Source organism: Lissotriton vulgaris, chromosome 9 (assembly GCF_964263255.1).
Source record: "Lissotriton vulgaris chromosome 9, aLisVul1.2, whole genome shotgun sequence".
Lineage (NCBI taxonomy): Eukaryota > Metazoa > Chordata > Amphibia > Caudata > Salamandridae > Lissotriton > Lissotriton vulgaris.
In genome coordinates, this window is record NC_141697.1 from 99846998 (window position 1) to 99873915 (window position 26918).

The window sequence follows — 26918 nt, forward strand, 5'->3', positions numbered from 1 at the left end:
ATTTAGAGCTATCTCTCTGTATGTCGGGCGACAACAGATCGTTCCAGGCCTCCTGTTTAATCTCTGATTTTCTCTTTCTGATAGCGTTGTTATAGATTTTCCTTAGCAACGCTATCTGTGCTTTGTCTCTTGGCTCAGCTTTTAGAGCCTTTAAGAGAGTTGAGTGGGCCTTTGAACAATCTGTGTTAAACCATTTTTTGCCTCTACATGTCCGGGCCTTATTCCTTACTGTCAGATCTAGATCAACCTGGGTACAGATAATATTAAATGCCTCTATCATAGTAGTAGACGGATTATTATTGTCCAGGCAGATTGCAACCTCACCCTCAACTTTGGACAAAGTGTCCTGTATGAAGGTGATCGGGGTAACTTGATCCCACTTCAACCTACGGTTCTGATCTCCCAGGACTAGGTTAGTTGCACATAAGGCTGCAGCCTCTCTTTTTCCAAAAACTCCCTGTGATAAAATCTCTAAAATGACTGGGTTATGATCACTGAAGACTGAGGTTACTACCTTATAGGTTGAGACCTCAGACAAAATACTAGGTGACAAAAAGATATAATCTACTATTGTGCCAGAGTTGTTACCCACAAATGTCGGTAGCCTCAAGTCTCTATTACTGCTAGAAAATTCATAAAGGTTAAAAGTTGCTAGGAGTGATTCCAGTGCTTCCCCACGCGATGAGTGTTCAAAGTGCGGAATACAAAGATGAGGGGGGAAATCTTCATATTCCTCACGGCAATCCATATTACATGGATGAATATTATAATCTCCCATGAGAATCACATCAAAACTGTAAGCACTATTCTCGCTATGGGTAGACAAGAAATCCTCTAAGGTTACCAAATGCTCGTTGAGCAAATGACTGACAGGAGAATTATAAAAATTAACTAACAAAATAGGGTGTGATTTAGGTATAGTTAATTCAACCGCTAGTATATTTACTGAGTTAGAGTTAATTTGTCTTGGCTTCCCCTGAAGATTCAGGGAGATATATATAGCCAGGCCTCCTTTTGCCCTTCCAGATGTGCTAGAAACAGCAGGTACAGAGAAGTGGGAAAAGCCATCTAGCGCAAATCCGTCGGACGTTTCCCAAGTCTCCTGGAATACAAGAATGTCATATGATCTAACCATTTCCAGCCAGTTCTCATTACTAATTTTGGAGGTAATATCAGCGACGTTCCAGCTCAAGATACTACACGCCCTGTTACTTTTAGTTTTTAAATGTGGAAGTACTGGGACAGAAGAAGCAGGGGAAAAACCCTCATTATTGGTATCTTCTATGGGAGCGAGTCAGTCATTCTGGTCCATGAAAGACAATGGGGCATAGCGATTAAATAACTGAAGAGGTTCAACAAAAGAGTTATGCTGTGATAAAAGGGGATATTGGGCTACAGAATTATGCCTTGTGTCCTGCCCCCGTCTGGGATTAAAATCCCAGGGTCTATCCCACGGTCTATCCCACCCCAACGCTGGAGTCCTTGGATACGTGACATTTTGTTGCTCCCCATAAAAAAACTTCAGGGTTAGAGGAACAACAGTGCCTTTTCTGCGTTGGGGGGGAATAGATTGGCCAGTATGTTAGGAAGAACATCTTGATTCGAGAGGGTCACTGCCACACAGTCCCCCTTAAACTTTTTCGGGCGGTTTCCCAGCCAAGGGACCCTGGTCGCTGACTTAATGACATTTGCCAGATGATGTTTCCCCCCTGGGGCTAACCGCATGTTGTTGGTTAGCCAGTGCAGAGCCTTGCTTGTAAGGGAGGTAGGGCTTTCAACTGTACCCCCTTCCAAGGGGGGTACATTTGCAAGCACCAGGACCACAGGGGTGGCCTCAACTAAAAATTGGAGGGGGACCGTAGTATGGGTAGTTGCTGGGGGTGGTCCAGCAGAAGGAAGATCTTCTGTTGGAATGGTAACTAAAGGAGGGCCCTCAGTGGTGGAAGACAAAGGTATTAATGGCTGGGGCAATAGATTTTCAACAGGTAACTGAGTCCCTTCATTATCACGAAAGACTTCATTAATCACATCTCCCCCTATGTTATTGGGCAGATTAGTGACTATCTTGGAGATAGTTTCCACCCCATCTGCTACCTTAATACTTGAGCCACCCAACCTCTTGACCTCTGCGTGCAATTTGTCTAATTTAGATATTAAGGGTTTCACGATGGCATTGATTTTTTGTTCAAGAAAGTCAGAGATCCTTTCGAAAAAAACATCCTCGGAGATATGACCCTGATAGTCCTCCACGACGTTTGCTTGTTTAGCCTTTGGAGTGGTGACCCTTTTCTTTCTTGTTCCTATACGCGGGCCACTCAACCTTGGAGGATTCTTAGTACATAATCGTCTTGGTCTTATTACGCGCCCTTTTGGTGTCATCTCCTTGGGTGTTGCTTGTGCTTGTCTCCCTTGGTCAGAGTCAGTGTCAGTATCAATACCACCCTCGACCTGTATGTTAGGACTCTCAATGGCCATAACTGCATTATCCGGTGCGCTACTTAAGTCTAGGAGGGTAGGGCTGCCAATCACATTTTCCTGAGTAATTTCCTGCAGGATAGTGTCATCAATCATAGTGGAAACAGTAGATGACAAACAGCGAAGGTCTGGGGATTGACTTAGCCCAAGAGAGTCTCTCCTTTGCATGTTAATTTTCCTAACTGTCTGGACAAGATAATTATCAAGTGTTTTCTGTGGGGCTTCCTTCGTTTTCGCGGGCATACTTTTCAATGTACTCACAGCCAATGTAGTTGCAACTTTAAATACTTTATATGTTATAATCAACGATGTAGCTTACTTGGAGAGTTTGTCCTGCAGAGATTCTGGCCCTGCCTCCTCGTGCCGATGAGGGCCGTAGAGGGCCCGCCCTTTGCCCGGGCTTCGCCCGGGCGTCCCGCTCGCGTCCCGCGAAGCTGGTCCTGCGGCGCTTTTGTGCGCCTCCCCTGGCGCCCTCGCGGTGTCACCAGCGCGCCGCCGCGTAGGCTGCCGGGATTTGAAGTCCCGGAGCGGCGGCGCGTCCAATCTGCAGGTAAGGTGACTCTCTGCGGTGGCGGCGTGGGCTGTAGAGCCTGGCAAGCTGTGGCATCCCTCGGCAAGCTGCAGGTAAGTTTGGCAGTATCCCGGTGCTCCGCCGGTCCTGCGGCGCTTTTGTGCGCCTCCCCTGGCGCCCTCGCGGTGTCACCAACGCGCGCCGCCACGTAGGCTGCCGGGATTCGAAGTCCCGGAGCGGCGGCGCGTCCAATCTGCAGGTAAGGTGACTCTCGGCGGTGGCGGCGTGGGCTGTAGAGCCTGGCAAGCTGTGGCGTCCCTCGGCAAGCTGCAGGTAAGTTTGGCAGTATCTGGCAAACTGTAAATAAATAATGGTTAAAAGGTTCAAGGAAAAGTATATGAACACACACTAAGAGAATGAGTGTGTGAAAGTAGTATGAGCCTTTAAGTCCCACGAAGAAATGTATTTCTAAAAGTAAAGTTTAACTGCACACATCAAAGGAGCTGAGTGTGTCAGCGCAGGTAAGATCTCCCAGGATTTAAATTCAGTAACACTAGTCCAGTAGAAGTCTTTGAGTCCCACGAAGAAGTTGGTAAATAAAACGTTATTACCTTTTTTTTAATTATGTTATTCCAGGAAGCGCCGCTGTAACAAATTGTAAATCATGAAACGAAGCGCCGCTGAAAACAGACACTTAACGAGCCGGTTGCCAAGGACAGCAAGCGTTGTCATGTAAGGAGGCTCACTGTGATGTCAGTGGAGCGCAACGTAGAAATATTGAAGCGCAGCGTTGCCTGAAGCGTCACTGACGTAAGTAGCCTGGAGCGTCACAGAGACAAGAGCGTGGCTGAAGGGGAGCGTGCAGATGCCGGTGATGGAGCGTGACCAAGATGAGCGTGCAGATCCCGGTGATTATTTACTTTCAAACTGCACGTATGTAGTCACGATAAATAAGCATCAAAAAGGCCCCAGCTATTTATACTTTCACACGGTAGATAGTCTTGTGCTTAACTCGGCAGGCAGGAAAACGAAGACATTCAATGTCAGATCGAGTGAAATGCACAGCAGACGCCTCAGTTTAGTCTTTTACTCAGATCAAGCGTTACGCACAGCAGACGCCTCAATTTAGCCTTTCACACAGTCCAGCGCTTCAGCGTTTCACTCAGTATTAAGCGCTTTACCTTGTAGGCAATTAAGTACTTAAATCGGCTACAGTCATGCATATGATTATGCAAATGACAATCAAAACTCCGCAAAGATTGAAGAAGTCTGCTGCTTTTAAATTATGTGAAGAGCAGACAGAAAGTATCAAGCCTCAAGAAAATACATTAAATAAAGCCAAATAATGTATCATAAAATCAAGTCTTGTTATGCTGCCAAGCTATAGAGTCTATACATGTACTATAAAGTACCTTGAGTTGAGGCTTGGTGTTGAGATCCTTTTCTGTCAAAAGAAAATGTTCCTTTTTCTTCTTCAAAGATATTATTGGAAGTAGTAGGGAGCCTTCATCCCATCCTCGTCGCCAATGTGAAGAAGTACATCTCAATTGTAGGTTGAATAAAAAGGTTTATTTATTCTTATCAGAGGAAGAAAGGATCTCATCCACAGCAGAGACAGGCAGGCAGCAACTGACACAGTCCTGACCAGATTTAGAATCATAACATAACTACATCATCAGATTCTATGAATAACATTCTACAATGAGTAAGATACAGATGCAAACATAGAGAAGGATACCACAGAGAGTACATGCACTTTTCTGCTGGGCTGCAATACATTTAATGAGAGAGTACTGGCAATTCCCAGAAGCAAACATGTACTGTGGATAGTGAGTGTCGGCACGTCTGTATTTCAGTTGAAAGCACTGGGCGGCATGTTCACAATTTCTTAAAGCCAAAAGTAATTTAATTTTTGCTTTCTCCTGCTTAGAAAAGTTGATGCAAGACAAAAGGATAAGTAATTTCTACTATTTTTCTCTTTTCTCACTGCTCCCAAATATTGGCTCGTACTCCACGAGAAAGTAGAAGAATAAATCGGGGGATTGGGGGAGGGCACTGGGAGAGAGGGATTTAATTGGACCCTTGCCCTGAACTTAGGAAAGGAAGTTTTTAAATGGGACAAAGGGCGAAATAATTTTCTTTTTCTGCCTCAACCTGGATATTGGCATGTACGTACTGGTACAACTGTGGTTATTCTTTAAATCTATGTAAGACCTGACATGATGCATTTCTAAATGTTTCCCGGAATTGACAGCAGATCAGAGTTCGAGAGACACCACTATACGCCTCTAGGCGGCGCTCGTAAAGATGCCGATACTTCTCCCTTTGGTGAAAACTTTGGCTTTGGCATGACTTTTAGTTAAAGAAATGGCCACATTCAAGTAGCAAACATTTCATCAATGTAAGAGTTATTGTTTGAGCAGCCCTTAAATTAGCATTTCAGTACAATGGAAAGCTGTTTTACCTGGCTAATTTATGAAGTCTACCTAAGCAAAAATGTCCTGCGGAAATAATGATTACAATATTTAATTTCTTCGTGAATGTAAAGGACGAGGAGTGAATTTTTTGCTCTGATTGTTGGTGTTGGTTCGAATCTTCGGATATATTGATTAGAATCCTTTAAAAAACATCCTTATCTGTTTCTGAAATGTCTTCAATAGTGCAGCCGAATCGCCATCCTAACAACTCGCCGCCGCTAGTCCCCTTTCGATGTCTACGCTATGTTTACTCCTTTACGTCAGCGCTTTCACGTCATTTTGTGTTGCCAATCGAGGATGATCACTACGGTGGCCCGCTAGGTTCAGAAAGCAGCAGTGCATGCCTGCCTGGTTTTAAGTTCATGCTCGCCGGGTGCTGCTCTGAACAGTGACCATGGCGGCGGCGATTGCAGCCCCTTCTCCGCAGGGCGGTGGCAGGAAGGTGCTCACTCCCACCGTTGCGCAGATCAATGCGGAGTTTGTTACCCAGGTACACGCTTCTTCTCCAGACCACTTTTAAGAGAGTTCGTATGGTACGATCTCACAGAGCATCAGTTGAGAGTAGGGCAGTGGTAGAAGTGGAGGGGGATCGGTGGGCACGGCGTGCCCCTACTTCTAGAAATTATTCCAATCCGTTCCCCTACTTCTTACTTTCAAAAACGCATCCCGGGACGGCAAGAATAGTTCTACTTAATAAAAAAGTATAGCTTTTTTTTCCGCTTTCAGGGGCTGCTCGCACTTCTCTGTTAAACTCCAGAGGCAGCAGCAGCCCCTCCCTAAGCTCGCACAGGCTGAGGGCAGGCCCATTGTCCTTACGATTAAGGCTGATGGCCCCCTTTCGAATGACAATGCGCCCGCCGCCTGCCATTAGCATGTCATGTGCCACAGAGATTGGAGTTAGTGATTACAGAGGCGCTTTCCCTGCAAGAGCGCTTCGACGCCTCTTTGGGGGTAGTAAGCACCATATAAATGCAAATACAATACAATGATTGTGTCATGTTATGCGAGAAGGCCTGAAAGAAATGCCTTTTCTGTGTATAGGGTTAATCCATTTTTTTCACTGATACACTGAATTTGTTTGCACTGTTCCTCAGGAAGGCAACCCAGTACAATCAAAAGAGACTGAGAAAAACTATTTGTCTCAATTCCCTCTATGCTGACTTTGTTTGTCTGAGACTGCAATGGCTGCAGAGCTGATTGAAATCATTAAGTAGCGCCGATCAGTATAGCTTTGTATCTCCTCGTAAAGGGCCTGTGTGCTGGGGAATCTCTCGTTGTGACGCTACAGTGGCTCTGATAATATGATCCCCCTTGACACCCATACGACCAACTTTTCATGACCTTCCATCACTCACAGCACAATTGGGGCAGGGCTTTATGTGGGATGAAAAAACTGGGGGGCTCTCAAAGGGACGTGGCCGATATAATTAAGGATGTGGCTGAAAACATTTATGCTAAAAATATGTGCCCAGCGTAATGTGCTGCCCGACTTGTATTTTGCTGCTTCTGTTATTGCCTCCACATATATAATACAAGTAACATTACACATACAAGAAGCCAGGACTATTGGCTTTGTCAAAGGTTGTTGGCTGGAAAAGATAGGGGGCCATATGTATCAAGATACCCTTTTGCGATTCTCAAATAGCGATTTTTAAGAAATCGCTATTTGAGAATCGCAAATAGGCATTTATGTACAAAATTGCATTTTTTTGCGATTTCTTAAAATTCCTTCATTGCGATTAGCAAATTGCGAATCGCAATTAAGGAATATTTCCCATTCATTTCTATGGGCCAGGAGGCCCATCGGAATGAATTGGAAGTTATTCTCAATTTGCGATTCGCAATTTGCTAATCGCAATTTGAGAATAATTTCAAGGGTACAGGGGTGTCCAAAGGACACCCTGTTTCACCCCAGAAATATGCATGGGTACACATGTGGCGCACATACAGGGCATGTATGTGCGTCACATGGCACTTTGAAAAATGCATAAATGTGCATTTTTCAAGGAATTCGCAACTTACCAACAACTAGAAGTTGGTGGTAATTTGCGATTCCTTAAGGACATTTTGCAAATTTTTTGGCTTCATACATTGCATTTAAGGAATCGCTAAATTTGTAATTCCTTAAATGCAATCGCAAAATAAGGAATCACAAATTTTGCGAATCCTTATTTTACACCAGATTTTGCTTAATATACCATTTAGAAAATTCGCATTCGCAAAGGCGGAAATTCCGCGAATTTCGGCCTTTGCGAATGCGAATTTGCTTGTTACATATGGCCCAAATATACTACATTCATACAACTATGACTTTGTTCTATATAATATTGAAAATGCTTTAGTTTCCGATTGAAAACGTTTTAGTCTCAGATTGAGGCTGATTACCCCCTTTCGAATGACAATGCACCCGCCGTCTGCCTTTAGCATGTCATGTGCTAGTGAGATTGGAGTTAGTGATTTCAGAGGAGCTTTCCCCAAACAGAGTACTGTGGGGAATTGCCACCTTGTGTATCTTGTCAATGTTGTACACAGAGTGAACTGGGTAGGAGCAGTGACGGGACAGAAGAGGCGACAGGAAAGGAGAGGTAATAGGACAGGAGAGGTGACTGGGCAGGAGAAGAACGGACAGGAGAAGTAACGGGCAGGAGAAGTGACAGGGCAGGAGAAGTGACAGGGCAGGAGAAGTGACAGGGCAGGAGAAGTGACGGGCAGGAGAAGTAATGGATAGGAGAAGTAGCGGGGCAGGAGAGGTGACGTGTCAGGAGCAGTGATGGGACAGGAGAGGTGACAGGAAAGGAGAGGTGACGGGGCAGGAGAAATGATGGGGCAGGAGAAGTGAAGGGGCAGGAGCGGTGATTAGGAATGGGCAGGAGCAGTGAACGGATAGGGGCAGTGAACGGACAAGAGCAGTGAACGGGGCAGGAGAAGTGATGGGGCAGGAGCAGTGATGGGGCAGGAGCAGTGATGGGGCAGGAGATGTGACAGGGCAGGAGAGGTGACTGGGAAGGAGAGGCAACAGAGCAGGAGAGGTGACTGGGCACAAGAAGTGACAGGCATGTGGCATGACAGGCAGGTGATGTGATGGGCAGGAGAGGTGACGGGGCACGAGAAGTGATGAAGCATTAGAAGTAATGGGGCAGGAGCGGTGATTAGGCATGAGCAGGAGTGGTAACCGGGCAGGAGCGGTGAACTGGGCAGGAGCGGTGAACCGGGCAGGAGCAGTGAACGGGGCAGGAGCAGTGAACGGGGCAGGAGCAGTGAACGGGGCAGGAGCAGTGAACGGGGCAGGAGGAGTGAATGGGGCAGAAGCAACGGTGGAGGAAAAGTGACAGGACAGGAGAAGTGACGGGGGCCAGGAGGAGTGACGGGCCAGGAGAAGTGACGGGCCAGGAGAAGTGACGGGACAGGAGAAGTGACGGGACAGGAGAAGTGACGGGACAGGAGAAGTGACGGGACAGGAGAAGTGACGGGACAGGAGAAGTGTCTGGGAAGAAGAAGTGACGGGGAATGATAAGTGACAGGGAAAGAGAGGCAACAGGGCAGGAGAAGTGACCGGGCAGGTGATGTGACGGGCAGGTGACGTGACCGGCAGGTGACGGGCAGGGGACGGCAGGAGAAGAAATGGGCTGGAGAAGTGACCGGCAGGTGAGGTGACGGGCAGGTGATGTGATGGGCAGGTGACATGACGGGCAGGTGACATGATGGGCAGGTGATGGGCTGGAGAAGTGATGGGCTGGAGAAGTGATGGGCTGGAGAAGTGACCGGGCAGAAGAAGTGACGGGCAGGTGAGGTGACGGGCAGGTGAGGTGACGGGCAGGTGAGGTGACGGGCAGGTGACATGACGGGCAGGTGACGTGACATGACAGGAGAGGAGAGGTGATGGGCAGGAGAGGTGACGGGGCAGGAGAGGTGACGAAGCAGGAGAAGTGATGGGGCAGGAGAGGTGATTAGGCATGAGCAAGAGTGGTAACTGGGCAGGAGCGGTGAACGGGGCAGGAGCAGTGAACAGGGCAGGAGCAGTGAACGGGGCAGGAGCAGTGAACGGGGCAGGAGCAGTGAACGGGGCAGGAGCAGTGGACGGGGCAGGAGCAGTGGACGGGGCAGGAGCAGTGGACGGGGCAGGAGCAGTGGACGGGGCAGGAGCAGTGGACGGGGCAGGAGCAGTGGACGGGGCAGGAGCAGTGGACTGGGCAAGAGCAGTGGACGGGGCAGGTGTAGTGAACGGGGCAGGAGTAGTGAACAGGGGAGTGTGAGAAGTTGGCCTGGTACATGATGTCCACTATTCTAATGGGCACCTTGCACCAGTCCAAACAACCCTTATGGTGACGGTTGTAAAGTCAACCTTATAGACCAGCTATCCTAGTGGTAGCATGGACAAGGCAGTCTTAGGCCTAAACTTCAGAGAGCATATGAAGCCAGCTGTTTTACCATATATAATACCAAATGAAAGGACACCACACAAGGTATATATCAAATATATATGTATTTATCACTAACACAACCCCTCTGCACTCTTTATGAGGTCACAGTTCGAGATACAGCACAAGTTGCTCAATAACCATACTATAAGTTGCACAAATACAATTCTGCTCTAGGGGCCTCACCAACCATATACTGAATAAGTGGTATAAGAACCACTTCAGGAAAGGTGAGTAGGCCTAGGGCCTAGGAATTTGCTGGGGCTACACTGAGCAACCAAGGGATTGGAAGTAGGAGGCCCACAGGGCGCGTGTGCAGTGTCTAAACACATATGCAGGTTACCATAGAGTTTCAATGGGAACGTAAAAGTTACGAAGTAGTAGATGTGGGACCTTCCGGAAGGACTACGGGAAAACCATGTTAAACTAGGACACTTGGATAGTTAATACCCACTGGAGAACCGGATTACTCAAGTTACCTCACCCAGGGAAGCCGGGTGCATAGGTGTTCTTTCGTGTCGGGTTTCGTCGCTGTCTCCTATGGAGAGCTGCAAGAAAGTGCTGCAGGCGACCAGGAGAAAAGTGTCCGGGTGGATCCAAGGCCGGATCACAGTCGAGAAAAACCTGAAAGCAGTGGGGACGGAGTCTGGGTCACTAGCCAGTGACCAGGTGCAGGAGTCGAGCTGTCCCATGACGGATCTAGTTGTTGGCGGTGTCGGTATCCGGATTGGACCCAACAAACCTTGGCAAATGCAATCCACGCAGGATGGGAAGATTGGCTTTAGTTCAGACCAGCAAGTCTGGGGAGCTTCTCCTTCACAGAGAAGCTGGAGCAAGCCCGGAGCAACCAGGAAAGCGGTGTAGTTTTACAAAGATGTCTTCAGAGGGCCTATAAGCCAACGGGCTAGCAACCGCAAAGACGTATTGAGTGGAAATGCAGGCGCAGGCCCCACGCAGCACTCGTAGAGTGTGGAGGGCTGAGCTTCGGTGCAAATGCTGCTCAGGTCTGGGGCCTCTCAAACCCCAATGCACAACTTCAAGGGTACCTCAGAAGCTGCACAGGTAGCAAAAATCAGGTAGTCCAGGATGTCCGGTCCCACGTCTCTCGTGTCCGCCACGGGTCTCAGCTTTGATATGAGTCAGAGTCAGAAGTCTGGAAGTCCAGTTCCTGCATTGCTAAGTCTTCGGGTTCCAGCGGGAGCGTCGACAAAGCAATCTGGCAAGTTACTGTTGGTGCCTGTTTGCACAGGGTGGTCACTCCTTGACCACAAGGGAGATGTCTTCAGTCTTCCAGTCGATATGGAACGTCGAAGGTCCAAGAGTTTAGTTTCAGAGTTTCTTTCCAGGATAAATCTAAAGTCTCTATACACAGCTCCTAACTTTATACTAAACTAAGGGGCTGGATTACCTGCTAGGTCCCTCCTATGAGTGGAACCTGGGAAGGGGGTGGTTACACTCAGGGCCGGCGCTAGGCAAGGGCAGTGTGGGCAGCTGCCCAGGGCCTCGCACTCAGCCCACCAGCATGGGGCCATGCACTGGTGGTGTGTCCTGTTGTTTCCCTGGCGATCCATTTCAGAGAAAGGTGTCGCCTTGCATTTAAGGTCCTTCAGAGGGGCCCCCCAGGGATGGTGTCTTGAGGCATAGGGGAGGAAGACGCCCCCTTCAATTGCAAAGAGACCCATTCAAAGACACCGTGGGAGGCCCATTGTCCAGCATTTTGGCACCCCCATAGTTTTAACTTTTAGCCCACAAGCAATACTCACACCTGTCAGACTGAAGGTGTTAGAAATGACTGTGGGGGGGGGCAAAATGCTGGACAATGGGCCTCTCACAGTGTCTGTGATTGGTCTCCTTAAAGGGGCCACTTATCTACATTAGAGGGGCCTCGCACATTCCATTTTAGCCCAGGGTCTCGTAAATCCTAGAACCGGCCCTGGTTACACCCCTTTCCCTTTGTCTAGTTTCGCACCACAGCTGGGGCTGGAGTGCCCCAGTAACTGGTTTGAACCGGGCTATGCATGGGGCACCTTGTGTGCCGACTGCAGCAACAAAAGGGTTAAAGTAACATGTTGTTCCTGCTTATATTTCACACGCTTTACATAAACCTGTATTCCCTATAAGTGTTTGCTTTTTCCTGAATTAAACCTGAAATAAACATGTTTATCCATTGTTTTAATTAAATAACGTTATAAGTTGTAACTGGTCAGTGAAATGCTAAACGTACTAAAAATTGGTATGTTTTGCTATTTCTAGCCACACCCCTGACTCCGCCCACTGATTCAATCTTTGGTTATTCCTGCCCCCTGATTCTCCACCCACAGTTCCCCTACTTTTTATTTCCCACTTCGACCACTGGAGTAGGGACTCCCATAGAACTTAAGCGACACTCCAATACTGACGAGTTACATGTAGTAAGAAATGCACTTCAAGCCGCCTAGGATATCAGACAGGAGCTGGATCACAAAACGAGGTGTCTCGTGTCTATAAGGAACAGGCATTGGTGTGTCCTGCGAAAGGTGCCCATATACCCACTGTCCGAGAAAGTTGATAGATAATGCTTGCATCTTCAAGTTGACAGATGCCCTGTGGGCGACGGTTAATAGACGTTCTTCAAATGTCATGCACGAGTTTTACTAAAGAAAATACAGGATGTTATTGAGAAGTTCGAACTCCCAGAGTTAATGCAGGAGTGCTTAAGACGACATAGTGACGCATCTATGGTTATATAGCGCCACAGCAAAAATCTTGACCTCACAGGCTACACATTTACTTATTTATGTTGGAGTTTTATAAAGAGTTGCCAATAGTTTTTTTGGCTGATTCAGAACGCTACATCTGAATAAGGTTCTTGATCAATGAGTTAATAAGAGGGAGTTACTCTTTTGTCACAGGGCAACTGCAATACACATTGTTAACTTTGTCTCGAATGTACCAGATAAAGGGTGATTCCTGTGCCTGGAAAAAGACCAAAGATTACTCCTAATTCGAGCCATAAATTGAGAATCTCGATTCACGATTTAAAGCTTTATACCATAAGCTAGGACTTGCCAGAGCTCACAGTTCACACGCCAAGTTTAATCAAGGACATTGTATTTGTATTTGTATTTATTTATTTGTAAAGCGCAAACATTCATCCTGAGAGGACATCACGGCGCTGAAGAACATTGCAAGTGATTTGGCATCGGCTCTGTTTGAAAATTATTGATCTGACCTGGGGAAGAGGAATGTTTTCAGTTGTTTCTTAAATGAGACAAAGCAGTCATTTGTTCTAATTGTAGGGGGTAGCTCGTTCCACTTTGTTGCCGCAATGTGAGAGAAGGCCCGCTCTCCCATCCTGACAGTACGAGCTCGGGTGATGACTGCTCTTCCTAACGTCATAGATCGTAGGTGTCTAGAAGGTTTATGAAATCTGACCCTGTCATGTAGGATGGTGGGGCCTGTGCCGTGGAGTACCTTATAAGAAATGCACAACAGCTTAAAGATGGCTCGTTGCCGCATTGGGAGCCAATGAAGTTCACGCATGCAACTTTTAGCTGAATCAAATTTTCTTTTGTTGCAGATGGCTTTGGCAGCGGCATTCTGAACCAGCTGTAATTTAGAAAAGAGATAATCCGCCATACCTACAAACAGAGAATTACCGTAGTCCAGCCTACTCATCAGTAGTGACTGGACTAAGGTTTTCCTGCAATCCGTTGGCACCCAGGGGAAGACACGTCTAAGCAACTTCAGAAGTCCAAAGCTCCTTCCACAAGTTGTAGAAACATGGGATTTCATGGATAAATCCCTATCCAGTATTATACCTAAGTTTTTTGCTTTAGCAGTGGGGTTGGGAGGTAAACCCAAGTCACTTGGCCACCAGCTGTTATCCCAGGCCTGTGTGCCTCTGCCGAACAGTAAGATTTCGGATTTGTCGGCGTTTAGTCTAAGACAGTGGTCCTGCATCCAAGTTGCTAATTCGGTCAAACAGTTCGTCAGTCTAGTTTTGGAGTCATCATTTCCATCAATGGTGACCATCAGCTGAGTGTCATCAGCATAGGAGCACATTTCTACGCCCCACTTTTTGCCAATGTTTGCCAGCGAGGAGACGAATACGTTAAACAAAGTTGGGCTCAATGACGCCCCCTGGGGAACTCCATATTTTATGAGTCGTGGAGGGGATGTGTAGTCACCCAAACGTACTGATTGGGTTCGATCCGCTAGGAACGATTGTAGCCATCCCAATGCTTTGCCCAGTATTCCTTTCTCTGCCAGGATGTTCAACAGTTGGTTGTGGGGTACAGTATCAAAAGCCGCTGATAGATCAAGAAGTATCAGTGCGACTGTTCTACCCTGATCTACCCTGGTTCTGATACTGTCTGTCACCGCTAAGAGTGTAGTTTCGGTGCTGTTGTTTGTCCGGAACCCTGTCTGTGAATCATCCAGCAGGCCATTTGCTTCAAGAAATGTGGACAGACTTCTGTTGACTAACTTTTCCAGAACCTTTGATAAGTAAGGTAGCTGGGATATTGGTCTGTAATTGGCCGGATTGTTTACGTCTGCTCCAGCCTTCTTTACTAAAGGGGTGACTAGGGCCTGTTTCCATGAATCTGGAAATTCAGCAGAACTAAGGGAGAGATTGAGTGCTCTGGTAACTGCTGGACATATTACAGGAGTTAATTGGGAAAAAATGTGATGTGGACAAGGGTCAAGTGGAGAACCCGACTTGACCTCAAGCATAACCTTTTCTACCTCCTCTTCTGAGAACGGGCCGAAACCATGGCAACTGGTGTGTGCAACGGTTGGTACATCCTGTTCATGGATTTCGGTCAGGTGATTTGGAAAGGAGGCGTAGATGGTATCAATTTTTTCGCAGAAAAAGTCATTGAGCTTATTACAATTTTCCTGTGAGGGGGTAAGATGTAGGGAAAGATTAGTTGGGTTGCACAATTCTTTGACGATTTTAAAAAGTTCTTTTGAGGAATTTTTATTCTCAGATATTCTACGTGTGAAGTATTCCTTTTTCGCCTTTCTGATTGCCCTGTGATAGAGTGTTTGAGCTTTCCTGAAGTTATCTTTGGTCTCATCAGTTTTGGATAATCTCCATTTATGCTCAGAGGAAGTACAATTTCTTTTTAGAAGCTTAAGTTCAGGTCCGTACCATCTCTCTGATTTTTTGTTGCCTGGTGCATGACGAGATTGAGTGGTCGAACAATGTTCAAGAGCATTTTTGATATTTTTGTGAAGGAGATCTATCTCCTCATGGATATTGGTGCTTGTGCACGAGGGGTGGGAGAAATGATTTCTAAATTTATCAATTGTGAAAGATTTCCAGTTTCTCGTGCTTACTGTAAAAACATTGTGCTTTTTGGTCTGGGGGATAGGAAGATTAATACAAAAGGTAATCAAGTAATGATCAGTCCATAACAGTGGTGTTAAAGGGTCAATGTCTATAGATTCAATATTAGAGAATATCAAATCTAATGTATGCCCTGCAATATGAGTTGGTTGATGGACTCTCTGAGATAATTGAAGGATAGCCATGTCTTCCACTAGTAGATTCGTCAGGGAACTACTACTGTTGTCCAAATGTATTGTGCATTGTGTGACTGTTTACCTCTCACATGATCATAATTTTAAGAAGTAATTCCGGTAGTTTTGCCACTCAAAGGGTGTTGGTTGCCCCTCCCACAGCACCAGCAGGACACCAGGAAACGATTGGTATAGTTGTGTACGGCAGTGAGTGATGTGTGAGCATGGCAGTGAAGCGATGTGTCTGTGTTTCATACTAAATTCTATGTCAGGACAGGAGGCTCCGATTATGCTTAGTCTCATTTCTTTACTGACACATAGCAGCCAATCACATTACAGTAAAGAAAAAAACAGAAACAGGGCAACCATAGAGTACCCCTACAGTATATAAACAGTCTCAGAGGTAACCACTTCCTCTTTCTTTGCTGCTCCGCAGCCAGTTAAGTGCATTTCTTACTTACTTGATATTTCATTGCTTAATTGTGGATATTGCCGCTTTGTGCTTTGACGATTGCACTGTGTATCGCGCGTCTGGGGCTTGGCTCCGTTGCTGTTTAGTCGCGTCTTTTCGCCGCTTTCAGCGTGCGCTTTGTTGTTTGCCGGAGCGTGTGTCTCACCTCCGTTTAGTCGCCGAGCGCTTTCTAGCTGCTCGCGCGCTGCTTGTGGAGCGGGAGCAGGGGTTCCGTTTGTTTGTGAGCGCGAGCGCTCTTTGACGGCTTTTCACTGGCAGGCGACAGTCGCGCATGCGCGCTGTACCATTTCCGGCTGTTTTCCCTTCAGCTGGTTTAACGACGGCGTTTGTTGACGTTTTGCCCACGGCCTGTCAGTGCAAATTAACCCCGTCCGACGCTGAGGTCTTTTAGGACTTTGGTAGTGTTCTTATTGGCATAGGCTCTGCCTAGAGTGTTGTTTAGGGCAGGCTTTGGCTCCCTCCACTTTCTATTGCTACCAAGGCAGGTTTTTTCCTGCGTTTAAGCCTGCTGTGGGGTTCTACACTCCCCCTTGACTGGTGTTTCCAACACTCCATATTCTAGTCGTCTTGTGGGCTTTTACCTCTACCTTAGTGTAGAATGGCTGAATATTTTGATGACGTGGAAGACGACTACTACTATGCTGATGAGGAGGAAGGCTCCTTGGAACAGGACTTAGTTGAACAATTGGATAAGGGTGTTCAACAGTCAGTTAACAAAGCACTAGTACGTATTAACCCTTTGAAACGTCATCTGAGTCTCTATGCTCAACAGCAGGGCTGGCTGCCTGCTTCTAAGAAGACGGCGAAGTCGCCGGTTAACCCTCACAAAGCTGACTTTCAGCGTCTGGCCAAAACTTTGGCGGCTGCGCCTCCCTCAACTGCCGGTCTTCATGAGGCTGATTCAGACAATGTGTTGTCCTCTGCATCTTCGGACCATGTTTCTCCTCCCCCTAAAAAACGGGTCTGTAAGGAGCATTTTGTGGACGCTCCCGAGCGTCCTCCGGTGCTCAATTTCGAGCCCGCCGACATTGTTCACCCCAACTCTTCTTCATGGGGGCCTTCTCCGGCTGTAGCTGCCTACATCGAGGCACATATCCGTCAGCCTTTTGAGGCTTCGGTTCGTGCCAGGCTGCGCTCGGAATGCCCGAGGCCAGATTTGTCGGCTCATTTATCTGAGACCCCTGAAGTTGACCCCATGATGGTCACCTATTTGAAAAAGTATGCCAAGGACCCAAAGAAGGGCCTGGATAGATCTTGGCGGTCCTGTCAGGATAAGATGTTGGACGTCCTTGGGCCTCTCACAAAAATTTTAGACCTTGGTTACAAGGCCCAGGAAGCTTCTGCCCTTGTGAACCCTAAGGAAATGATTGAATGGGCGCAAAGGGCGATTTGCCAGCTGGGTAATGCGAATTGTGCGATATCTGCGGAACGTCGCAGGTCCATCTTATTAAAGCTTGACCCTAGACTATCTGAATTGGCCTCTTCTGAATCGGGCCCTGAGGCGGACGGCCTCCTGTTTGGCCAGCCTTTTCTTAAGGAGCTTACGCGCTTTGTGTCAACCTTTAGCGGCATCGACAAGGCGCAGGCCTCCTTGCGGCGAGCCATGCGTCCGGTTTTTGGAAAGGCCGGACGAGGTAGGGGACGCTCGTTCGGCCGTGGTTCTGCCAGTCAGTCCCAGAGAGGCAATTCCTCTCAACACAGAGGCTCCTACGACGCAGGCTATTCTTCGAGAGCCAACTTTTATCCTTCCAGAAAAGGAAAGGGCCAGTACGGCAAAGGACGTTCCGGTGGTCATCAGGGACAATACCAGGATTCCCACGCTACAGGTGAGACTGATTCCTGCATGCGATGTGATGTTGGGGGGTCGCATTCAGTTTTTTCTGCAGAATTGGCGCATGCTCTCCGCCGATGCTTGGGTGCTACAAACTGTTCAGGGGTTCAGAATAGAATTCTATCACCCAATACATCAGACTTGTCCCCCTCCTTGTCTGCATTTTTCTCTTCAGGATCAGGTTTGTCTTTCAGAGGAGATAGACTCTCTTCTCAAGAAAGGGGCGGTGATTCCAACCACCCGTCATCCAAAGGGGTTTGCCAGCTCTGTCTTTCTGGTCGAGAAAAAGGGGGGCGGTGCTCGCCTTGTTCTCAACCTGAAAGAGTTCAACGGGGGAGTCGTATACCGACATTTCAAGATGGAGGGAATCCATCTCTTGAGAGATCTCCTTCGAGAGAAGGATTGGATGGTCCGGCTGGACCTCAAAGATGCATATCTCTCGGTTCCGATTTACAAACCACATCGCCGTTTTCTCCAGTTTCTCTGGCAGGGAGTCTGGTACGAGTATCAGGTTCTCCCGTTCGGTCTTTCGTCGGCACCATGGTGCTTCACGAAACTGTTGCGACCAGTTGTGGAACATCTTCGGTCTCTGGGTGTCCGGTTGATTATTTACCTGGACGATATTCTTCTTCTGGCGGAGTGTCCGCTCAAACTTATTCAACATCTGGAATTGTCCATCACTCTTTTACAATCTCTGGGGTTTCTGATCAATGTTCAGAAATCGGTTTTGGTTCCTTCCCAGCGGATAGATTTCCTGGGTTTTCAGATCGACTCGGTAACTTGTCAGCTTCTCTTGCCCAACCAAAAGATGCGTTATATCAAGAGAGAGTTGACATCTGTTATTTCCAGACCGACTGTGTCGTTGAGGTCGTTGGCACGTGTAGTCGGTCTGCTGGCATCTTCCATCCAGGCGATTTTTCCGGGTCCCCTGCATTACAGGGCAATGCAGCGCCTGAAAATTCTTCATCTCCGGAAAGGCCTCGGATATTCCGATCAGATTCCTCTTACGGAGGAGGTCCGGTGGGAGATGCAGTGGTGGTTGGACCACATGGAGGCCTGGAACGGCCGGGCCCTCTTCGGTGTATCTCCGGATCTAGTGATAGAGTCCGATGCCAGTCGGTGGGGCTGGGGAGCCCGTTGCGGCTCGGTCTCGACGGGGGGTCGTTGGTCCCCTCAGGAATTGACGCTGCATATCAACTGTCTGGAACTTCTAGCGGGTTCCTTTGCGATCAAATGTTTTTCCCCTCTGCAAACCAGTTGTTGTGTCCTTCTCCGGATGGACAATGTATCAGCAGTCCGCTATGTCAACAAACTAGGCGGGACCAGGTCCAGAATCCTGGCGGAGATAGCCAAAGATTTTTGGCACTTCTGTCTGCAGAGGAAGATCACTGTTATTGCGGAGTACCTTCCGGGATGCCACAATCAGATAGCGGACTGGCACTCCAGACATCTCCGGGATTACAGCGATTGGAGACTGCATCCTCGGGTCTTCCGTGCTCTCCATCGGCGGTGGGGTCCTTGCCAACTAGATCTCTTTGCCTCACGCCTCAATGCGCAACTTCCGCATTTTTACAGTTGGAGGCCGGACCCTCAGGCTCTGGCCACGGATGCCTTTCTCCAGCAGTGGCCATCGACCCTCTGTTATGCCTTCCCTCCATTTCTGATGATTCCCAGGGTATTGGCCTACTCCAAACGATTTCAGACGGATCTGATTCTGATTGCCCCTCTCTGGAGGGCTCAAGCGTGGTTTCCGGTCCTTCTAGAAATGTGTTCGGCTCCACCGTTTCTCCTTCCCCCTTTGTGGAATCTCCTGTTGGACCCTCTCGGGGATCCTCATCCTCTGATCCTCTCAGGCTCCCTCCCGCTTCTCGCGTGGAGGATCTCGGGGATCGCTGGTCGCTCCCAGGCCTTTCAAGCGACGCTTCCAAACTCCTTAGTGAAGCATGGGCTCCCAATACTCACAAACGGTATAAGGGGTCTTGGAAGCGTTGGTGTGATTGGTGTTCACAACGCCAAGTTGATCCCGTTTCAGCAGATATCAGCATGATCGTTAATTTCTTGGCCTCCTTAGCCACCTCTGGTCTGGCTTATTCGACTATCAACGGTTTTCGGTCGGCGATTTCGGCGGGTCATGCCCACATAGATGGGAAACCAGCGGGTGAACACCCTTTTATTTCCAGGTTGCTTAAAGGTGTGCGTTTCGCGAAACCTCCCACCCCTAAGTATGTTACCTTGTGGGATGTTTCGGTTGTACTCAGATTTTTGGAGGCTTGGCCTCCTAATGCCTCTTTATCTCGCAAGCAACTATCTGCAAAGTTAACCATGTTGTTATGTTTGGTCTCCTGTAAGCGCGTGTCGGACGTACACGCTTTGGACCTGGCGGGTCGCTGTTTTACTCCTGAAGGAGTTTCCTTTCGTCTCTCCAGACGTACCAAATCTAATACACCTTCTATTTCTTATCCTTCTTTTCCTTCTCACCCCAATCTTTGTGTGGTTCAGTGCCTGAAAGATTATGAGGTGAGTACCGCTTCTTTGCGCTCAGACATGCAAGGTCCGCTCTTTATTGCATTACAAAAGCCTTTTCGCCCTGTTTCTCCAGCTACCTTGGCGCGCTGGGTGCGGGGGCTTATGTCTGAAGCTGGAATTGATGTTTCTGTGTTTGGTGCACATTCTGCAAGGGGAGCGATGGCGTCTAAAGCCTATTCCATGGGTGTTACTCTGTTTGATATCATGAAGGCTGCAGATTGGTCATCTGCTTCTGTGTTTAAAACCTTTTATTTTAAACCCATCGATAGTGTTGCTTCTGTAGTGGTGGCTCAGCTTTGAACAAGCATAATCGGAGCCTCCTGTCCTGACATAGAATTAAAAATTTGCAAACATTCGTGACAAGAATTTTCAATTCTATTAAGGACTAGGAGGCGAGGATTATCCCACCCGTTTTCTATGCATATATTGATTGTATTGTTACTATGCACTGCTTCATAGTTATTGCCTACTGATATGTGATGAATGCAATGATTTTTTCTCTACCCACCCTTATTTGCTCATGATTACACAGGATGTGTATTACGGCTTTGTGTCTCTTTTCAGGCTCTGACTCCAAGTGAGGCTCCTCCGTCTCCGCCCTTGTGGACGTTATGCTGCGAGTTTCTACTCCTCGTTGGCCTGCTTCTGTTTCTGTGGCTTCTGGAAGTTCCTCCACCGCCTCGTTCGGATTTTGGCCCTATTGGATGATGTTCTCCTTGGTTTTTCCGATGTTAATTGGTTCTTCATACTGGATTTTGGACAAAGAAAGAGGAAGTGGTTACCTCTGAGACTGTTTATATACTGTAGGGGTACTCTATGGTTGCCCTGTTTCTGTTTTTTTCTTTACTGTAATGTGATTGGCTGCTATGTGTCAGTAAAGAAATGAGACTAAGCATAATCCTCGCCTCCTAGTCCTTAATAGAATTGAAAATTCTTGTCACGAATGTTTGCAAATTTTTAAGTGATGTGTGTACTGCACTCATGATACAAAAGTAAAAATTGTTTTTCCATTTGCAACGCGCCTCTTGTACGTGAAGTGTATTTTGTTCCTTTTTTATGTGTTCTCTCAGCGAGTGTGTTGTGTAACTTTGCTTTCTGAAAACCGTATGTTTGATCCGTGCAAAAGGTTAGGTGAAATAGTTCATTGCCATAAAAAGTGACAAAGGCAACCTTCTACCACGTTCTCTCACTTTAACTTACCTTTTTATAGCGTAAACATTTGCACAAATGTTCCCCTATAAAGCTGTGCTACCGTAATATTTTCCGCAATAAAACTTGGAATTGTTGTTCGTTTAAAAATGTTATTCCTGCTGCCTGTAATGCACCCCCCTTCCAAAATGGCCACAATAACAGAATTTGAAGTGCGGAAATGACTGAGGAAGTTACTCACTGAAGCATGATGCATGCAGTATATTGAGTAAATAGGACCATGTTTACAGCGCAGCTGTCAGTGTAAATCGCTTCTATATGATTGGGCATCAAAATCAGAAAAAAATGCATGCACTGGCAAAGTCAGCAGGTCTGGCTTTAAAGTGCTAATGCTTGCAAACACTGCTAGTGCACAAATTGCACACAGATTATTTTTGCCCTGTCATGGTGTAACCTGCTGTGTAGCTCTGCAACTTTGGTAAAGGAAAAACAAGTCACAGACACAGAAGGCACAGAAAGAGAATGTCTTCACAGAAACAAGGCACAAATAGTTAGTGCACATTTGTTCATGGCTTTGTCCATATAAGTTTACCTTAAAGACAGACCTATTATAATTGGTGATGATTGTCCATTTTTCTGAGAGAGATGTCCTTACCACAAAGGACAGAAGGTACCAAAGGGTCTAAAACCATACACAGCTCAGAGGTGTACGTTAGTCACCTAATCCACCACAGTACCCTAATCACCCAGAGTTCAACATTAATTGGGCACAGAAGGCTCTCAAGGGATGAGGAAAATACCCATCAGTCACCATACGGATCCGCCCTTCATCATTTGGGATTTTATCCGGACCACCCGTCTGAGAAAATCAGTGCCACAATCAAAGGATGACCTGGTGGTAAGGAGGTCCCTTATGTGGTTTTTGACTACAGTGTGGTCTACCACTCGATCTTAATGAGTGGGAAAAAACATGGGACTGGGGTGTGCAGTGCAAGAAAATGTGAGTGAAGAAAGGAAAAACCAAGACAAAAGAGTGTGTTAAAATTGGTTAGAAGAGCACGGAATGATATTTATTCTATGTATGCTCTCAATACCAAGGTTGAAAATATATGTGACCTTAGGCAATCAGGTTATGTAGAATGCCTGAGGTAGGGTCGGTCGACATGCACAGCGTGAATAAATAATAAAGTGAAAGAGTGACAAAAGGAGAAATAAAACAAGTGCATTGTGAGAACTACTGTAGATGTATACTGGAAAGAATTCCCTATGAGAAAATAATCAGCCTCTGCAGATCGATGTGTTTCACATGTTTTTTAGAGCGGTGCTTCATCTTCCCCTGAGCCGCTGCCAGGTGGGGTGAGGCAAGTCTACCTTACAGATTAAGGTAAGAACTGGATGGCGTTTGGATAATAATATATATTTCTGAATGTATGGTAACTGATTCTCTCACAATAAGAGTGTATATATCAACTTTTTCAATGTGATTTCAATACTGATCCATAGATCACGGACTTATTCCACAGCCCACAGGATACAGTTAGTCTAACCTGATACCCACTTCCCCTTTTTTTATCCACAGTGATCGGCACTGACTGTAATGGCATTTGGACTATACAGGTGACTCTTTGCACTTGTTTTATTTCTCCTTTTGTCACTCTTTCACTTTATTATTTATTCACGCTGTGCAGTAGCTGTAGCATTGTAGTCCTGGTACTGATGAAAGCAAGGACGCAATAGTCCATGTTTGCTGAAACATGTCGACCGACCCTACCTCAGGCATTCTACATAACCTGATTGCCTAAGGTCACATATATTTTTAACCTTGGTATTGAGAGCATACATAGAATAAATATCATTCCGTGCTCTTCCAACCAATTTTAACACACTCTTTTGTCTTGGTTTTTCCTTTCTTCACTCACATTTTCTTGCACTGCACACCCCAGTCTCATGTTTTTTCCCACTCATTAAGATCGAGTGGTAGACCACACTGTAGTCAAAAACCACATAAGGGACCTCCTTACCACCAGGTCATCCTTTGATTGTGGCACTGATTTTCTCAGACGGGTCGTCCGGATAAAATCTCAAATGATGAAGGGCGGATCCGTATGGTGACTGATGGGTATTTTCCTCATCCCTTGAGAGCCTTCTGTGCCCAATTAATGTTGAACTCTGGGTGATTAGGGTACTGTGGTGGATTAGGTGACTAACGTACACCTCTGAGCTGTGTATGGTTTTAGACCCTTTGGTACCTTCTGTTGTTTTCAGGTTCTTTGGGGACTGTATCCAGAGCTAGGTCTATAAATCTCCCCGAGGTCCTCCCCCACCGTAGTGTTTTTTGTTGTCTTACCACAAAGGATACACATGTTCATGGGATCCATGCTCACTTTGCTCTATGACTCAAGCTGTCTCTAAATGATGAGGGCCCAATAAATCAAAATCAGACTGATGTTGCTTACTTTCCCATTCAGAGGGAACTTGCCTTAGCAGTTGAGTTTGGACTGTTTTATTGGAGCAGGACCAAGTCCAATGTACATATTGTTGTCCACATTTAATCGTGCGACAGTGAACAATAAATGGACTGAAATGCCGACAGGAGTCTGGTATTAATTCAAGCAGTCCACTCGTATATTTTAATTTTTCTTAGTGGTTATAATTGTGATCCCAGCTATCAACCCTGTCTTGCCAGGACTTATTATGGTTGCTATCACTGCTTTTCAGTTATCCCTCGTCGCTGCTCTGACTTCTGCCGTTGTAGCAGCTGTTGTTGATGTTGTTTCTGCTGTTATTACACTTGATGTCAATAATGTTGTCCTTACTGTGCTGGAAGCTATTGTTGCTGTTGTTGTCCATTCTGTGGTGACTGCAGTGGCCACTGCTGGAGTCCTACTGTGGTCATTGAATTTGTAGTGGGTGTTGCTGCTATTGCCCTTTATGTATTAGCAGATGTGGTTGCTGCTTTGATCTCTACTGTGGTTCCTGCTGTGGTCTATGTCACTTCTTAATGCTGCTCTGGTCCTTATTGTGCTGGCAGCTGGGTTTCCCAATGTTGTGGCAGCTGCTGTTTGTGCTGAGGTTAATTGTATTGCCATTGATGTTCTAGGTGTGGTGGCAGCCACAGTCACTACTGTAATCCCTACTTTGGTTACAACTGTTGAAAGCAGTTGCCACTGTTGTGGTCACCGATGGGCATACTATTGTTGCAGTTGTTGTTACTATTGTGGTGGTGGTGTCTGTGGTCTCTTATGTTGATGCCAAGGTACCTACTATGGTAGAGACTTTTGTTGAATGTGATTGTTGCTGCATGGTTGACACTTTGGCTGTTACAGTAGTCTCTGCTTTGGTTATAGATTGTTGCTCTTGTCCTTATGAAAGTGGCAGCTGTTGTCTCTACTGTTGTTCCTCATATTGTAGCAGCTGCTTTTTTATGATGTCTATGCTGTGGTTACAACTGTGGTCTCTTCTGTTGTCTCTGCCTTGCTGGCAGCTGCATTGCTGCTGAAGTTATGTTATGTTAACTGCCATTTGTATAGCGCATAATCACCTGCAGGTCTCTTTGTCCAGTGCCTCTCTAAACAGAAGCGTCTTGAGATGTTCTCTAAAAGGAAGAAGGGCGGGTTTCTTGCGGAGGTCCGTGCCATAGTAGCAGGGGTGGACACTGAGGTGAGGTCAGCAGTGGTTGCTGGCGCTGTTCTAGCCATGATGGTGGCTGTGGTTCCTTATGTTATCATATTTGATGCAGGACCAGTGCTGTCTACTGTTGTCAGTTTTGCAGTTCCTGCTAGTATGACATCTGTTGTAGCTGCTGTGGTAGTAGATGTAATTGGTGCTGTAGTGTAGGAAAGTTCCCCGTTTTTACTTGGTCATCCCCACTTTTTGCCTAGTATTTGATGCAGTTTTCATTGAAGTGCACTGGATTCCTGCTAACGAGGTCGCAAGTGCTCATTGCCTAAAACAAGGTAACTGTCGAATTGTACCCCTATTGGCAAGACCTTTAGCACCTCTGTAAGCCCCTAGTAAGTAGTACCTCTGGTACCTAGGGCATGGGTACTAAAGAGGGTCCCTATGAGCTTCAGCATGTATTGGGCCACCCTAAGGGACCCACCTCCAATCTCGGGCAGACTATCATTGCTGGCTGCATGGAATGATGCAAAAAAGTGTGAAAACACAACATGGCACACGCCCTGTGTGCCCTGCTCACAGCCACTACATGCAATATATATGTCACTCCTAAGGCAGGGTGCATTATATAACATATGATGACATATCTGCACGAGCAGGGAAGCCATCTTAAGTACATGTACTGGGCACTGGTCATTCGGAGTTGCCCAGCTCCATGGTGGCTTATCTGAAAACTATGATATTTGGTATAAAACACCTTGTCTTAATAAACCCCTACTGATACCAACAGTGGATTTATGAAAACATGCACACAGAGGGCACCTTAGAGGTATCCTCTGAACACCTACGAGCCGCTTAGTGTGCTGGCTCACTGGTGTCGTTCGGCCTGCCAAAAAAACAATTGCTGGACGGAATGCTGGATAATGCAAACATTCACCCCCAGTCCTAAGGTTTAATCCTTCATTCTTTTGCTCACCACACCACCCCAGTTTGGACCCAGCTATATGCATATCAGTCTTATTCTGTTATTTTAATTGAGACATTGAAGATTTTCCAATTTTCTTTATTCAATCAACTTCTTTTGAGATTCTTATTTGTGGGAAGTTTTCTTCTGAACATCAATAACACTTGTGAAATATAGAAATCAGACAATTAAGTACTTGTATACAAACCTTAGTGCGGGTCAAACTTTTTTTGTGATATATGTTTCAGTGACTGTTTAGTCACTATTAGGGGATGTATATGGGTCACATCCTCGACCTTGTCGCACAAGGAACCATTTGCTAGATAGGAATCACTAATAGTGAAAATTTGTGCCGGTCACTATAGCTCTGACCCTTGATCGTTTTTGTGCTATATAGCATATCAGTCTTATACCTGTTCCTTGTGGGAACAGTCCAGATGGAACTGCCAAGCCAGGTCCTCCCTGGAACGCATCCTGAGACCGGTTTCAGGGCATCACCCTTCATCAGCCAGACAAGCTTGAATCTAGTGGTGTAGTGAGCACGGGACCCATGTCTGGGCATACCCTTCCCACTTAGGGCGACATATACAGAAGAAACAATTGATGGACGGAATGCTGACAAATTTACAATGCGGTGCACCATGGTGCAGGAATAAACAGATGCGTGTCGCATCTAGGGCGTGCAGTTGGCGCAGTGCTGAATTTGCGTTGCGTGCGGCACGCAACTCCAACACTTTTCCAACTTGCCCTATCTCTAACGTGGTGCGTCAAACCTTACGCCTGCTTCAAGCAGGTGCAGGGTTTTGACGCATCGACGTTGGTAAAGTGACTCAGTGAAATCTTGTAGATTTCACTGAGTCACTTTTCAGGGGCGTTCTTGCGACGGAACGCCCCCCCCGCGTGGAAACGCCCACATGAAACCTGACGCAGGTTTCATGTGTCGCAGGGCCTTACACAGTCATGCATCTC

General features: G+C 46.7%; 1 protein-coding gene across 1 annotated transcript in view; it reads left to right on the top strand.

Annotated features, from left to right (window-relative positions):
* Positions 1 to 5740: 5740 nt before the first annotated feature.
* AQR (aquarius intron-binding spliceosomal factor) overlaps positions 5741 to 26918 on the top strand; it is a 451150-nt gene continuing 429972 nt past the window's right edge. Inside the window, exon 1 of the mRNA XM_086937130.1 lies at positions 5741 to 5953. Coding sequence (XP_086793256.1) covers positions 5858 to 5953 — 96 coding nt within the window. The 5' untranslated portion in view covers positions 5741 to 5857. The remainder of the gene's footprint in view (positions 5954 to 26918) is intronic.